The 17,632-nt window shown below is 46.5% G+C and overlaps 1 protein-coding gene across 18 annotated transcripts in view; it reads left to right on the top strand.

Moving 5' to 3' along the window:
• Window positions 1-17,632, top strand: part of CELF4 (CUGBP Elav-like family member 4) — a 1,533,185-nt gene that overhangs the window by 1,302,283 nt on the left and 213,270 nt on the right. For all 18 annotated transcript variants that reach the window (XR_011280606.1, XR_011280603.1, XR_011280605.1 and 15 more), the window contains exon 7: window positions 12,700-12,847. Coding sequence is in view for 13 of the 18 variants with exons in the window: in XM_069626873.1 (XP_069482974.1) it covers window positions 12,700-12,847 (148 nt within the window). In the remaining 5 variants the exon portion in view is untranslated. The remainder of the gene's footprint in view (window positions 1-12,699; window positions 12,848-17,632) is intronic.

Below are 17,632 nucleotides of genomic sequence, written 5' to 3'. Positions count from 1 at the left end.
ATGTGGAAGGCCTCTTTAACTACAGATTGATATCACATATTCCCTATCCGGAAAACTATTAGAGACCTATATCTATGAACAAACACTGGAACATGTAGAAAACCACCAACTATTGGACCAGGCAGAAGTCGGCTTCAGACCCATAAAGGGGACAGCAACATCCACTTCACTTTATCAGGGATGACCTAAACACCAATGCAGACCCCAACACAAACTCTGCCCTGATACTACTCGACCTTTCAGCAGCGTTCAACCCAATCAGTCACAACATCCTCATCAAGAGACTGGAAGAAATAGGGATTGCAGACACAGCGCTGCTCTGCATTGAATCTTTCTTGTCTGAAAGTACAGAAACAGTATGTATAAAAGCATTCAAATCTGCACTGCAGGACACCTGCCTCTCCGCACTCCTCTTCAACATCTACATGGCTCCACTAATCAACCTCATCAAAAGACACGGCTTGACTTGCTAAAACTACGCAGATGACACCCAAATCATCTACAAAATCGGAGATGTACAAGAGGAGAACCCAACGCTAATAGATTGGATGGATTATGAATGGATGAACACTAACAGCCTTAAAGTCAACGCGGGCAAGACGGAAATCATGATTATATCCAAAAACCAAGGAAGCAACCAGTACATCTCATGGCCCACATAACTAGTAACAGCACCAACACTATCCAAAATGGTCAAAAACCTTGGAATCCTAATGGACAGCGAGCTAACCGTAGAAGCACATGTAAACATGATCAACAAGAAATGCTTCTTCCACCTACACACGATCAAAATGATTCCACCATTCCTCTCCTTCATGCGCAAAACACTAGCCATCATCTCTCTCATCATGTCCAGGATAGACTACGCCAACAGCCTATACCTCGGAATGCCAGATTATCTACTGAGGCAACTTCAACATATTTATTTGTTTATTTATAACGCACCGGTAAACCGCAGGCATCTGGGTGCACATGGACACATTGGAAATACATATAGAACAGGAATCAGATAAAGTTAAATTTTAGGTGATAATAATCACCTTGGGTATCAATAATCCCAGTTTATCTGAATAGGGTGGTCTCCAACTCCCTTCAGAATGTTTTGTTGTTCTTCTCTAGTCGTAAAATGAGAGGTAGGGAATTTCATGTCTGAGCGGCCCTTCCTAGGCATTTAGCCCTTTTGAATTTGTGCTAGTTGATGAGTCCCAAATCGGTGGAGCGTAATGTGCGTTTGCGAATGTATAATGAGATGCGGGACTTCAGCTAGTCGGGTGCATTCCATATAGGTATTTATGCACAATGGCTGCAGTTTTGGGCTGAATTCGGTCAACAATAGGTAGCCAGTAAAGAGACTGTCTGCCAGATGAAATATGCTCGCGCCGGGGATGCTCTTGATAATATGAACGCCATTGTTCTGCAGAGTTTGAAGCTTTTGTAAGTACTTTTTGTTGGCCCCCAGGAATAGTGCATTAAAATAATCCAGGTGTGATAAGATAATGGTTCAGGCAATGGAGGCACAGTTGACCTCTGAAATGTAAGGTTTGATATTCTTTAAATGTTTTAGGTGATAGTAGCAGTTCCTTGAGATATAGGGCCTCATTACGAGTGTGGCGGTAACCGAGGTGGTAAAACCGTCTGGTTACCGCTGGATTCGTATTACCATTCCGCCTCCGTGATTCCCGAAATTACCAGGGCATTACAATCCCGGTGTCCCGGGAATTCCGGAGGCGGAATGGTGTTAATCCCCATTCCCATTGAGTCCCATAGGGGATCATCTTGTGATGGTGCCGGTGTTTCCTCGTCCGGCTGCAGGAGGGTGGTGTTAAACCCGCCAGGTCAGACCTGGCGGGATTGACGCCTCCGCCTGCAGGAGTCGTGATCACCCGGTATGGAAACAACGGTGGCAGCGGGTTTACCGCCACCGTTGTTTCCATAACGGGTGAGTTGTAATGAGGCCCAAAGTTTTTTTGGGTTTCTCCGCCTAGAGAAACGTCAAGAAACACCACCAGCATTTTTATTTTGCTAACAACGGGATTGGAACAATCCTTAAAGTAAAAACGAGCGTATTCCTTCCTTAATTTGGCCCTCGCGGCCATATTTCCAAACAAGAGTAACTCAGTTTTTTGCTCTGTTAAGGTAGAGCCATTTGTTAGTCATCCACCGTTCAATGGTGTTAAGGTTCAGCACATAATGATCATAATCCCGGCTGATTTCGAGGATTAGTTGAGTGTCATCTGCATAGTTTTCTGAAAAAGATCCCGATATCCTCCAGAATGCTACAAAGGGGTCTAACATACAAGTTTAATAGTGGGCGAAATGCATGCCTCCTGCAGACTCCCACAAAGGATTGGAGAAGACTCAACAGAGGCACTTTACCAACATACAGAGAAATGTCTGTTGTATATGAATGATTTGACCCAGTTGGCAGATTCCATTTTACAATTCCCAATATGTGTAAGAGTGTTTAACAGGTGTCCATGATCAGGCAGATCAAAAGGAGCGGGTAGATCGAGGAGGACCAGCAGCCTGATTTTCCCTGGTCCATCATCTCAAGCATGTTGGTCTGCACATCTATTAAGGCAGCCTCTGTGCTATGATGAACTCGAAAACCAGACTGTCTGTTGTGAAATATAAGGTCTGCCTCACAGTGGGCTTACAGTTGATAAGTAGCTACCTTGTCCAGGACTTTTAACAAGAAATTGGCGTTGGTAATAGACCTCAGGTTTTTGGCAACTTTAGGGTGCAGGCCTGCCTTTTCTACCGAAGAGGTGATGGTGACGACTTTAATTGCCTCTGATATAGATAGATTGTCAAACGAGGCATTTACAAGACGAGTGAGGAAAGGGGTGATGATGACTTTGTTATCCAGCACTAGTTTTATCAGGAGGATATTCTCTCGACTGACGTTGCATTCATAAAGGACACAATTGAGTCCATATCTGACTCAGAGATATCTTTGAAAGAATATTTACATTGGCCTACATTTGGTTTAGATGTTAAGGAAAGAGAGGTCAGAGAGGGTGTGTCATTTTCCAGGTCCTTTTTGATTTTGTCATGAGCTGTCTTAGGTTTTTTTGCAGAGGCTGATTGGACAGCCTCACAGTCGAGGGACCACATCACTTCTGTGCTAAAGAAGCTACTTTGGTTGCCAGTAAAAAAACGAAGTACATTCAAAACAATGTGCATAACAGCAATCCACGGCCAAGGAGCAGAATTCATACAAAAGAAAATCACCCTTTATCAGCCGACCAGAACACTCAAATCCTGTGACGATATTCGCCTGGTACCTAAACCATACACCAGAAAAAAACTTGGTGGATCATCCTTAACTTGCCTAGCTGTTAAACTTTGAAACTCCCTCCCCAGAGAAATATGAACCATGAAGGACCATCGAAAATTCAGAATACCTGGCTCTTCAACTCAGAATGGGACGAAAACGAATGAGCAACACCCACGTCCCATGAAATGAACAAACATATGGAAAGATGGGGGACTAGGGCAGACCAAAAGCAATGTGTAGGGAAGTAGAGAGGCCTCCGAAGGGGAGGGAGACCCAGTTGCACCCTTTCCCATAGAGGGCCCTACCGGAAACAAAGGAGAGAGATGGGACCAACATTTAATTATTAATTGAACAACAGGCAGAGGGCATTAGAATCAAAGGGGATAGAGTGGCGACTGAACAGCTAGATCCTGGGGCCCAAGGAGCTCAAAGGCACATGAAAGAGGTGCCCCCTCCTCAAGGGGACCATGTAGGTTATGGTTGCTGCACACCAGGATGTGGCAGGGGTAAAGTGATGTAGACGTCCATTAGTGTGAACACAGGGGGTGGAGAAGGTATCACCACCAAATAGCCCTGTTAACAACCCACACCTCTGCCCAGAGAATAGGAGTGGGAATTGCAGCACAGGACAATGTACGACATTGGCAGGGATATGTGCCACAGGAGGCGAAAACTGAGGAGGTACGTTAAAGTATCACCACTAACCAACCCCATTAAAAAACTCATCCCCCTGCATACACCTCTCAAACTCTAAACTAAACACAACCATACCTCTACAGCACAACAAACCGCCCGTAATTGACTTGTCTCAGGAGGATAGCTCAGGGGCAACGCGCTAGCATTGGAAGCAAGACGACGCAGAGTAACACAGGTTTGATCCCCAGGTCCATGCATAGAAACCTCTGGGTAGTAAGCACGTCATAAATAACCAATTACAATTACATTGAAACAAACCACACATAGCCTTGCACGACATCACATGATGGCTACTGATCGAAAATTCACACCTGCGTTCAACGAGCGGTGTAAACCGAACTGAAGCTGCCAACAGCACATCATAGCTTTCATGCTCTTTCTTCCCACTCAGTCCTACTAACTCACCCCCGATAGCCAACCCCCTTGCTTTACAGATCCGCCAGAGTGCCAAGGGACACCGCAGGTGGTGATACAATCCTTTAATGTAACATAACACAAGCCATCAATACCAAACGGATGGTTCGTCTTTACTTTTTATTTAGGACCCAAGTTCCCTTTAAAACATTCTATAAATGCTTGAGATATACAGAAACATAGAAACACCTGCCGGACCAACCACTCTTCAGCAAGGGGTCACCAGCTGACCTGTCAGACTTTTCTTCCGCAACACGCTGCCAGCCGCCCGCTCATCTGCACATCCGGTCCAACATGGAGTCAACATACTATCAGCATGCATTTGTCCGAGCACGAGACAATGCACACACATCTGCATTCTTTAAATAACAAAACCAAACACCCCAAACATGACAAGGAACAAAATACAACGCAGTGCCACATCTTAAGCCTGAGACACCAGGAAGGGTAAATTGTATTCCAAAATAAATCAAAGACTGGAATCTATTGCATATTCTAGAAGGTGACGTCATCTTTCTCCTGAGCCCTCATTTCCCACCTCTTCCCTCGAGGATGCACTTGCTGTGTCCCATTAATGCATGCCATGGCCCCGGAGTCTCTGTTCGACGCAGAGAGGTGAGGTGTCCACGAATACCACGGCACGCGGTGCCACAGCCAATCTCTGCTGGCAGGATTCTGAGGAGTAAAGCAAACAAAAATTAAAAGGCACAGAAGTAGAAAAAAAAAACTTTCTCAGTAGATGAAGTGATCTGCTTGCTGGTGCAGACATAATTCTCGGGGAATTAAGAAAAACAAATCAAGGCACGCCATCACGTCTTAGGCATATTGCGCGCGGCTTCTTCGTGGCGGCTGCGGCCTGCGATAACCAGCCTGCTCGGTTATTAGTGCTCACTGGCCCTGCCTGACACCAGCAAATCTGCACTTCAAATGGCATATTTTAAAGTTCAAAAACACCCTCATCTACTGGGAAGCTTACTTGGGGTCAGGTCCCTGTCTTAATCAGCATGTGATAATTGGGAAGCTTTAGAAGGGCGGAGAGGGGGTGAAGAAGCAGGCTGCCTTCTTCAGGAGCAGCCCAGATACAATTAAAGGGGGGGCTGGGAACTTGTTCTCCTCCTGTGATCCCCCCAACTGGGATTGCCCTCTCCCCCGCGGCATCTGGATAGGAATTAGCGCGTCCTGCAGCAATCACAATAATAAATGAAGCACTTTCTGACTGTGAGGCAGATGAAGTGCAAAATGTTACATGATTGCACACATGATACATACACCCTTTGCCCAGGTACGAGACTAGTTGTCTCTGCAAATGTTCTCTATATCAATTAGTTCTTCTTTCTTTGTCAGCTGACATCACTGATTAGCCTAAAGATGAACTAACAGCACGTCTCCACTCTCTCCATGGTGTGGCGCTAGAAAGCAAACTACAGTGCCCATGTATAAGGTACTTGGTAATGTTTGGCGATGTGGCCAGATGGGTTAAATATTATGCACGCTTCCACAGGCTTCAAAGTCAAAATGTTGATTGTGAAGTGGTATGGGTGCTCACCTTTTTCAAAATGTTATTGTGCATTTGTTCGACGAAGGAGCTGGGTTCTGTGCACTCACCCGAGAGTCGCAGGTAGCCCTTCCGTGGAGCAGAGTGCCCAGGTTCTAAGACTCTTGATAACAAATGTTGTTTTCATTTCTACAAGCAATCTACTAATAATTAGCTGGATTGAAAACCAGGACTGGGCCTATCCCAGAATGGCCAACAGTAGTGTAACCTGGCTTCTACCAATCACCGGGCCTGCTCTCAGCCGTGTCAGCCTGGCCTCTACCAGGCACCGCGATGTGTACTTACTGGGGGTGCCTTGCTCATACTCTATGGAGTCAGGAGTTAACATTCTGCAAGGAGAATGTACTTGAGGTTTGGTGCCCTCTGGTCTTTTGTCACCTGCAAAGGTGTGTATTCTCACCGTTTAAATGGGTGATTTCTGTCTACCCGGTTAGCAAAGCCAGAATGAGCCTGATTGTTGCAGCACAGCATCTATCTACGGTTCTATGTTCATTGTTCGCCCGTTATTTTTCGTGCCACTTTTTGTAGAATTTATTTTCTGAAAAAAAAATAACATTTTTTATTTTTTTATTTGGGGGGACATCCCCAACCCCCCCCCCTGTTATTTGTTCCCTATACACCACCCCAGCCTACACCTTATATGCCCCCACCCATATTTTTTGATGCTTTTTTCAGCAAAACCTTTTCGGCAAAAAAGTGCCGCGGATAAAACACAGGGGATGATAGAACATGGCTGCCTATACACAGCAGCTTGTGACAACACACATTCACTGTGTGGCGACAGCGCCAATATCCAGCCGCATGGTAACTGCATATTATGGGATGTGGTCCCCTTCAACCCATGGCCACTTTACAGCAGTGCAAATGTGCTGCGGTCAAGGTCAGGTGACCTCGTGGAATACTAGTACTGCAGAGGTGTACAATTCTACCCACGCCTACCAATGTCACTCCAGTGCAAGCCTCTGCTGTGCAAGGCATTGGGCCTCATTACGACCCAAGTGTTAACCATTGCGCTATTAGCGCCATGGTTGACGCCAGTACCTTACCGATTCTGCCATGGTGAATGGCGGAATTACCGCCCCATTCCAAGGTTGGCAGGGCGGTAATTCCCCATTCACCATTGGCCCTTCCCCATTCCCATTTTTGCCCCCATAGGGCTCAATAGAAATGGGGAAGGTGGTAATTACGGTACTGCAAATTGTGGTACCATAATTACCTCCAAGGTCCCTCTGCGGGTCCCGTCCTTAACGGCTAGGACCCGCAAAGGGACCTCGGAATTGGGCGGTAAGGGATTACCGGCACCAGTGCCCTTACCGGTACTAGTAATACCTTACCGCCCGGGTCGTAATGAGGCCCATTGTCTCCGCTTCTGTGAGCACCTACTTTAAAGATGGATGCCATAGGTCCCTCCGCCACCGATATAGTGTGTGCTGCACTACAGTGCATTGTAATCTACACACAGCGCCAATGCAGGCTTTGTATCCTAAAATATTCCTTCCTCTCCATGCTGTGGGATTGTAATGCCTGCCCCTGCTGTTGACGGACCGGATTGACTCCTATCCGCTGGCGTTACTACTGCCCACGAGCCACACTCATTTCCATAAGTGGTGACCTTATTTTGCAACTGTGACCAGACAGTGCATATAGACATCATAGCCGATGAGGCACAGTATATGGGAGCTTAACATATATGGGGAGCGGCAGGATGCAGCTCCTGTTCAAGCTTCGCTTGGTATGCATATGCCAACAGAGCAATGCACCCACATATGTTTAGTAACGTCAACTAAAGCAACCTTTGTTTTTAATTTCCTAAGGGTGGCACTCGTGCACCCGGTTAACAAAAGTCTAAACAACTTTATATACTGTCTTCTTTATTTGCAGATATTAATTCAGCAGGAGTGCATAAATAAATAAATAAAGGCCTGCAAGAAGATGCGAGCCCACATTCATCGTGGGCGGTCCCGTGTGTGTGTGGTGTGTGGTGGGTCAGGGAGAATCCTGTGTGTTGGACTGGTGTGGATGTGAGACACATCCCTGTCGAAATGGGGAAGAAACAGGAATCGGGCGGGTGGGGAGAGAACATTTTCCAGGCATGTCAGTGAAGTATCCCCTTTATGCTGTCCTAATGGGCTGGGTGTGATCCCTGTGCATCAGAATGCTATGGGCGATTCGCGTTAGTTGGCTTTGGCTGCAGTAATGATACTCTTACATGAATGGAGGCTAGCACAAGGGCAACGCGCTCCTCTTGGAAACAAGACCACACAGAGCAACAGAGGTCCGAATCCCAGATCTGCACTTAGAAACCGAACTCAGGTATGGTATTAGCTGCCATTATAAAATCACAATTAAATAAATGAATACATGCAGCACATACATTTCAGCAAAAGCAGCTGTGGGCGGCTTTGCAGATTTAAAAACACTGTCAGGAAACAGGGCCAAGGCCCACATGTACAGCTGCCCTGAGAGCTGGACCGCCCTCCATACATCACAGAGAAGTAACGAGGATTCTGCGCAGCAATTACTTGATCCCACTGATTTATCTGCACCCCCGATGGAGTGGGTGGGAACGTTTATGAAGAGCACGTGCATCTTGTAGCCTGAGCTATGCTGGTGGAATCCTGGTGGTCTCCAGATTCCAGGTGTGAGGGCTGGAAGGGACTTTATGGTGGAAGCCAATCCCTTGAGCTTCTGCTTAGCCACTTTACCCGTAGCCATAGAGCAGTTTCCTTTTCTGCATACCTGGGCCCAGCGTTCTTCCCGCTCCCTGCCTGACCTGCCTGACGCCCAGGATATTACAGTAGCTTTACTCAATGAATTGCCTTCATGCTCTTGTTTTATTATTTTATGACAGAGATATGGAAAATAAGGCAAGTGTTCCGTTCGAACCGGAGTCTATCGATGGTTATGGGAAGGGGTATTTTATAGGATCCAGAGCGAGCTGGGCCTCTGCGAATGTAATGTAATGTAACTGGGTCTTGTATAGCCCAACGTCAGCCATTTTGGTAGAATCTTGGGCTAGGTTCTGTACGGGAAGCGGGATTATAGTGGCCAGGGGAATCCTGACACGACGACGAGTGCAAATTCGTACGTATATGCCGCCTGTGTGCCAGTGCGTAAGCTGGGCCCTATATCCATTAGAAATATGCTGGGCACTATATTGCTGAGGTGCAAATTGGGCATTATACCCCTGGCAGCTAGGCACTATGGCCGTGATAGGATTAGCGGGTTGGGTGCTATATGCCTGGGGCTATGTTTAAGAGTTAAAAAGGGTGCAGGGTGTTGTGTTCCAGAAACAATGTTTGGAGAGCCAAGAAGAGTGCTCAGTACTATATCCCCGAGGCTGCACTTTGATCAGAGAACTAGAGTGACGGCAGAATCCATATACAGTGGGAAGCCTGTGATGCACTATTGCTTGCCCCATTCTGGCACCTCTTGCCTAGAGAGAGTCGCAGTAATGGACCTCTAGGTGCTTATCCTATTGTCCATCTGTGAGCTTTACTTCTGCATCATGTGTTCTGCTGGATCTGCCACATAGTGGACTTCCCTTCCACCACCCGAGGATTCCTTTACCACAACACCAAACTGTTATTCATAGACGGGTTCTACTTGTATTTGTAATTGGTTATTTATAATGCGCTTAATGCCCAGAGGTTTCCAAGCGCAGACCCAGGAATCGAACCTGTGTTGATCCACGTCGTCTTGCTTCCAAGACTAGCGCCTTGCCCCTGAGCTATCCTCCTGAGACTTGCACACATGTATTGCTCTGACACACATGCATTCCTCTACCAAATAATGCTTCCTCAGCCACACAGACAATCCTGCACCCCACAGCATTCTTGCACCCCACACAAGTATCTTATTGCTAGAGCCAGCGTCGGTGGGCGAGCCTTTTTGGTCGCGCCCACAGGTTTTGTGGCACTCACTTTCCTTGGCCCTGCGTGCAACTCTTCACCAGCTTGCTTTTCGGAAAGTGTTAAAAACGAATCTTTTTTGCTAAATACTGCTCGAATTTGCACTATTTTTGTGGTGCTTTCTCTAGGTTAAGAAATTCATAGTGCCAAGATACCCTCGGGTCAAAGTTGCGCTGTAGAGGTTCTTTTAACATAACATAACATTGCTACACAGGTGTCCATCCATCATAAATGTTTTCCATTACCACATAAGAATACATTCCAGAAACAATTATTCTTTTATCATGTTGAGTACTCTGTGAGCTACATTCCTGCCTACATACAAGCATCATGTTTGCTGAATGATCTATGTGCACAGTGTTTTCCTGACAAACAAAAACCCAAAAGGTGCGTATATAGTACAAATGGGTCCCTCGCCCACACACACATTGCTTGAATGCATAGGGATGTCTTGACCATGCAAGTCTTCATTTATCGCATAGCGGTCTTTCACCCACATGCATAAAATAACCGGATTGCTCGTCCACACAAGTATTTCTAGACCACCGAGAGAATGGTCGAGATGGACACCACCCGCGTCTGCTCCATTCAGTGTCAACATATGTGGGTCGAAATTCAGTCAAATTTAATTATATATATATCAACAAAACAAGGAGGAAAGAAAAGCGCACTCCCGGCAGGACAACAGACATCTCCAAAGCAGTCCCAAAGAAATGTGCAACTCGCATCACAATTGACACGAGTTTATTCAAATCATCCAAAAAAGATCGCAACAATAGAAAAAACAGCGGCAGGACGCTGCGGGGTAGGTACTACAATATATGGGGTGGGGTAAGGGAATAGGGAGAGGTTCGGGGCATCTCCCCTGCATTTTCGACTAAAAAAAGAGCAAACAAATTCGGGCAAATGTGAAAAGGTCAAATATTTTCAACCAAGTAGACCCAAACCGAGTGTTCCGTTATATTTTTTGGCTGGATGTCTTTTGAAGTCATATTGCAGCGATAGATTCAAGTATTTGTTCTCGCTGCTGTCCCTGGTAACACCAATTGCCTTTCATGTGGAAGTCCTTCACTAGTGACACTAACGAGGGTGTGCGGCTAATGCTGGTATTCTGTGTCGCAGCCACTAACGAAAGCTTGGCAGTCGCTACACCTCCAGGTGCCCAGGAGTAGAAGCTTAGAAGAACTACCAGTCATGGAAGAACCACACTGCTGCATGATATCCTCGTTCTCACATCCGCTATCACGAGTAACGACGGCGCGTGCGCGTATCCACCTGACACCGCTCGCACGGCAATGCCAGCTTCTGCCAGAGCTGTCCTTAAAACCTATTGAGCCTGCAGCGCGATCCGACCGCCAGGTCCCTTAATTGTCTGCATCACCAGAGCAAGTAGTTAATAAAGGAAGAGAATAATCTAAATCAAACCCGATTTAAGGTTTTATGGGGTATTGATTGGCGTGCCATTGGCTTTAAGATATGTCGGTTCCTACCTAGTTTTATTGGCTGCTGGCCAGACTTCTACATGAACCCCAGTCCGTGAGGGTGATTCGGGGAAATACATGTTATATTTGAGAAGATACTCTTCAAGGTCTTCCTTTATTTTCATCTGTTTCACTCTTAGCTTTCTGTCACTCCTATTCTCTCTCTCTCACTCTCTCTCTCTCTTCCTCTGTGTATCTCATCCTTTCTTTCACACCCTCTATGTCCCTCACTTTCTTGTTCTGTCGCTGTCTCTCTCGGTCCCACATTCTCTCTCGCTCTAGAATTGTGTATGTCTGTGTGTGTGCGCGTAATTTTGTGTGTGTGTGGTTCTATGTTATTTCATCGACATCTATTTTTTCAACAGGTTTTTTAACCAACATTTTCCACTGAAAAAAACCATCAAACATGTTTCTTTTTCATTTTCGGGGTGGTTCCACCCTCAGCCCCCCTCCCGCTCCTCCGCTATCATTGTTTCTACTATTCCCGATCCCCCAAACCTTTATATTCCCTTTCCCACCCCCTATATTTTTTATGGGTTTTTTCAGTGAAACATTTTCATTAAAAAAGCCTGTCAGAAAATAGCTGTCAATGAAAGGACATTGCACCATGTGTGGGGGGCAGGAGAGTGAGAGCAGGGGTAGGGGGAGTACTGCAGTGCAGTATTAATAACATATTCCGTATTTTCTTTACCCGGGCAGTGTGTTTCCTTGTGCTAATAACACTCTGTATCAACACTAGAGCAAACTTTGACAATTTGCAATAATGCAGTGAAAATGTATCTTTTCTGCACAAAGGCAATTTTTTCCCTGGGGTTTACAACGTGCGCAACTACACTTGCTATGGTGCAATGGTTTTCTAATATGTCCCTTTGTTGTGCGAAATGTGGCAAGCTTTGCCCTAGTGCTACTGTGATCTTGCACCAGTGCAAAGTTTCTGTAATCTGGCCCCTGGAAATGAGTATTTGTGCATTCTTATGGTATTAGTGGGCGCTGCTTGTTGAGTTCTGCCTGGTCGTTCATCTTATACCTTATGGCGAATGAAAGCCTCCACTGGGGTGCACCGAGCTGTCCTAAAGTGGAACCCTATTATGACAGAAAATGGAGAATATGGGACGCGCACGCAGTCTCCCTACCAGTGGGCTGTCGACAGCAGCTGGTTTGAGGGTACTGATCCGCGCCCTGCTGCCAGCTGCCGTGGATACCTTCCAGGGAGATCCTACCAAGCAAGCACCCCCTTCCTTACCTCCCCTCCCCATGCGCCATTGCCAGCTGTGCCGCGTGATGCCAGCAGTCGCCCCGGCCTCTGTGGGGATGCCCAGCCTGTGAACGCTTGATATTTTTTCGCTGTTCTCTTTGTTCCAGCTGATGCAGCAGCAGGCCGCCATCATGGCGTCCGTGGCGCAGGGAGGGTACCTGAACCCAATGGCGGCCTTCGCAGCGGCCCAGATGCAGCAGATGGCGGCACTGAACATGAACGGCCTTGCCGCCGCACCCATGACTCCCACCTCGGGTGAGTATGCAGCCACTGCCAGCAGGCAGGGTCGTACAAGCAGCTGCAGGTCAGAAGAAGGAAGAGGTGGTCTAGTTATATAGTGCCATTAAATTGTGTAACAATAGTGCCTAACATTCCTGTGCTTAGGGGGAGGTGGGATCTCACATAGAGCAAGCACTATGCAAAAGTTTGATAATATTATATGTATTATAAATCAGCGTTGGGCAACAGATGGAGGGTGGAATGTGTCATGGCCCTATAGGGGAGGCTTAAGACACTGTGGGCAAATGTCTTTCAAAATCCCTTCTCTGAACTCTAGCAAACACACCCTGAAAGGTTAACACAGAACACATGTTGCAGATAATGGCACAGCACTTGTCGAGTTCCTGCTTTCTAATGTACAGTTTATCAGGTAATGTTCAGACTATAGACTAGTCCCAGACATCCCACAGTGCTTCGAGGCTATAAGAGTGGCAGTTAGGCACTTTACAGATGTCGCACAACATAACACATACAACTATTTGAAAACAAGACTCCTCGTATGTATGTGTAGCGCAGGCCACCGATAGTCAAGGAAGGCAGAAGATACAGTGAAAAAGTGTTGTTGCACATAGAGAAAAATCATCCGTCAATGATGTCAAATGCTGTCAGTAGATTCTTGCATGGACCGCGCAGTAATACAACATTAATTGACATTTTAGTTGTAAAAACAGCCTGGAAAGATATTGAGAAATCCTACTCCCAAGAAACAGAACAGGAACGTAATAGAAATAGGAAGCCCTGCCATATTCTTAGTAGGCCCAGGAGCAAAGCTGAATTAGTATGAGGCATCAGCTTTGAAGAAACTACAGAAACAAAATTGAAATTAAATCTTCCCAAAAAACATAAGCTAAGAATGCACAGATAAAAGAAGAACTGGAATGTTCACATACAGACCAGCTAGGAAGTAACTATAGAAAAAGAGGACTGAAATCTTTCTGTGGCTACCTGCTAAGAAGATACTAAAGAACATAGACACTCTAAAGACAGGCTAGGAGGGAACTAAGGAAAATAAGACCTGTATTCACACTGTAGATACTGGCTAGGATGGATCTAAGGAAAAGTAAGGCCTGTAGTCACACTGTAGATACTGGCTAGGATGGAGCTAGGAAAATAAGACCTGTATTCACACTGTAAATACTGGCTGGGATGGAACTAGAAAAATAAGACCTGTATTCACACTGTAGATACTGGCTAGGATGGAATTAGGAACATATGATCATCTGTATTCACACTGTTGATACTGGCTAGAATGGAACTAAGGAAAAGTAAGGCCTGTATTCAGACTGTAGATACTGGCTAGGATGGAGCTAGGAAAATAAGACTTGTATTCACACTGTAGATACTAGCTAGGATGCAACTAGGAATATAAGATCTGTATTCACACTGTTGATACTGGCTGGGGTTAAAGTGTTACACTGTGTGCAGAAAAATGTACTTGCGCAAACGCTGTGACACTTTAAAGCCGCTACTTTCAAGAAAGCCTTCCCTCGCCTCTCTGCCTCAGGAAAAATGAAAATGTGCACATCAGCCCCCTCCACACGGATGTGAAAAAACACATAACGTTGTTATATGTTGGATCGCACTTGGATTTTGTTAACCAGAGAAGTGAGGGAAACTTTTCTGGAAACTGGCGGTGTTAAATTTTTACTGAGTTTGTTCCGAAAAACGTGCTTGCACAAACGCAGTTAAACTTTAAAGCTGCTACTTTCAAGAAAGCCTTCCATCGTCTCTCTGCACATTGCGCTTTAAAATATACTATTTGATAGTTGATCCCCACACCAGACATTGGGGGTAGAACAGTGGGGGTGGAGCCTCCACGTTTGCCCTGCCCAGTTTCTGAAATGGCCCCTCCCATCACCAGTTAGCCCCATTGGAAATGTAGGTTTTGTTGCGACCCTGATTCACACTGTATATACCGGTATTTCAGAAACAGGAAATAGGACGTGAACTCTTACTGCTTTGATCTGAAAGGCAGACACCATAGAAAGCGGCAGACAACATTGTTTCTACAGGTTTTGCCTCCTATCCTATGCAGAGCACCCCATGCAGGGAATGCCATGTAGGGCATCCCGTGAAGCACAGGCCATGTAGGCAGTGCTGGTCTTACCAGTGGCAGCGCCCCTGGTGGTTTAAGAAACAATTGGTGCCCTCCCGCACGCCCCTTTTCAATACGGGGGACGCCTATTTTTTTCGTAACTCTCCGCTCCAGCACCTGAGCAGGGAGTTAATCACTGGAATAGGGCACTCATGCTAATGCATGATGGCCCTATTCTAATGAAAACCACCTTGCTCCCGCGTCGGAGCAGGGAGGTCATCATCTCAATAGGGTGCTGATGCTTTTGCATCAGCACCCTGTTGTTACCGCCATGGGCTCATTTAATAACAATAGGGTGCCTGCCGTGCCTTCTCCCACCATGCCAGCTCGGGGAGCTCTTGAAAGACTGCCTCTGAGCTGCCGTGGCGATGGGCTAATGGTACCCTGGGGGCTAATGGTGTCCTGGGCAGTCGACCGGCCAGCCCTGCCTTAAGGCCGGCCCTGCATGTAGGGTATCCAATGAAGCACATCTCATGTAGGGCATTGCATGTAGCATGTCCCAGGTAGGGCAAAATGGACTGGAAATACAACATGGGAAGCATGTTCCCTATTTCCAGGATCTCAGGTGCTAAACATGTCTTTAGCTACACATGGTACGCTGGGAGGGGGTGGCCACCCTCGGAGTTTGAGTAGTTCTTGAGGCACATCTGAAGACATTGAGGTACTGCCACCCTCTTTGCAATCATGGTTCATGGACCTCTGGGCGCACAGTAGACCTAGGGCATCATCCCCTGAACACTTCTGTGTCCACCCAGAGTGTGAGCGGGGTGGGCACACCAAGATGCTGCAGTGCCTCTTCCATCATCCCAATCATCATGGTTGGAAAACCACTTGTGAATGTGTAGGAATGTCAATGACTGTGGCCTGACGTCCAGACTGTGGCCGTGATACTTCTTGCAGTGGCGTATCCACGCCTCCAGACACTACGGTGTCCTTGGTAGATTCAGGGCCATGACATTAGCACCAGCGGCGGTGGCTATATGTTTGGTGGCGTAGCTGCGTCCCCGTGCATCCGCTAGATAGCTGCACAGCTACTCACCCTTTGTATTCACCAGGTCACATCTTGTGTACGTCCTGGTGACCCGAGGCTGACTATGTTGCCCGAGTGCACTTACATGACAGGGCACACTCCCATGAGCACCGCATGTGCTTAAGATATCTTCGGAGCTGTCCAGCTAAATCATGGGATGCAAATGTTTCTTATTAAGGTGCATATAACTGTACCCGCTCACCTTGCCTATGTCTCGACCCATGACCTAATGTTGAAAATGTCATTGTAGGCATCTATGCCTTGCCTAACTGGGCTCTTGTAACTGGTAAAAGCGCCCTGATGCCCCAGGAGTTGTGTGTGCTCTACAAATGTCAAAATAAATAAATAAATAAATAAGAAAGGCGGTCAGCCTAATACATGCACAATAAGTTTGCCCCAGTGAGTCCTGGCACACTTTTTAGGTTGCATGTTTGTGTACCACAAAAAGAGCACACCTTTGAAGCTGCACACAATAAACACCCACACAATCTAATATGCAACACACTGTGCGGATTTCTGTGGCATGCATGGTATGATTGTAGCACGGGGCGGGAAGGTCTCTTGATGCATGTCATATCAAGCTGGCATTGGTGTGCGGCTATCGAATGGATGCATGGGGACACAGCCACGTGGCCAGAGTTATGGCTACCACCCTTGCTACCCATGTCATTGTCCGGAATCTCTCTAGGGAGAAGTAGTGTCTTGAAGGGTTCAAGGTGCTACCCACTGCAAGATAACACTCTATGTTTGCTGACCAATAAGATGGGTGGCTATAGCATGGTGATCTTAAAATGGCGGCCCGCTTTCCATTCCACTTAGTAGACCTCTTCATGGGTCTGAGTGTTGCCCTTGTCAGGATTTGCCACCTCGGAACCAAGGAGAAAGTGTGCTAGCCCGGATGAATTTCACGCCGCCGAATGGTGGCTCATAAAACAAGTGGGAGTGGGTATCCAGTGATTTTAACGCAAAATATTTTTTCAATGGATTATTTACTAAAGAAAATCCATCGAAAAAATATGGATTTAAAAAATATCAAATAATTGATCATGGGTGCCCCCCTAGGAGCACGAACACGGCATAAATGGCCTGTTCTATGGGATGGTACCCGCTCTATAGTCCGCAGCCACATTTTAGCTCACTGTACCTTTCACAGAAGGGAAATATCTATTTGCATATCAGTCTTTGTCCCACCCACATGGTGAGTCCAGCACCAAAATGCTATGGCAATTCTCTCCTGACCAAGAGTACCAACAGCCACCCCCAGACACGTGTTCCAGCCTTGTTGGTCCTCATCAGTGAGGTGGAGCTGTGCCTCTCTGAGCACAGTGAGCAAGGGGTCCACGTTTGGATGACCCTAGGAAACTTAGGGTGACTAAACCTAAGGCCCTTGAAAAAATCAAAGAAATTAGCCCTGGGCGCCCCTCAATGAGCATGAACTAAAGTGTGGCTGCGGACTCTCAAGTGGGTACCATCCCAAAGAACAGGTCCATGGCCCGTGTTCGTTCTCGCAGAGGGGCGCCCCTGGACTATTTTTTTATTAAAAGAAAAGTATATATATATATGTATATATATCTATATATATATGGGGTAACGGATTACAACGGGTGGGGAGGGGTTTAGGGTGGGGTTAAAACAT

Source organism: Ambystoma mexicanum, chromosome 6p, assembly GCF_040938575.1.
Source record: "Ambystoma mexicanum isolate Mex_15411 chromosome 6p, UKY_AmexF1_1, whole genome shotgun sequence".
Classification (NCBI taxonomy): domain Eukaryota; kingdom Metazoa; phylum Chordata; class Amphibia; order Caudata; family Ambystomatidae; genus Ambystoma; species Ambystoma mexicanum.
This window is presented reverse-complemented; position numbering and strand designations above follow the sequence as displayed.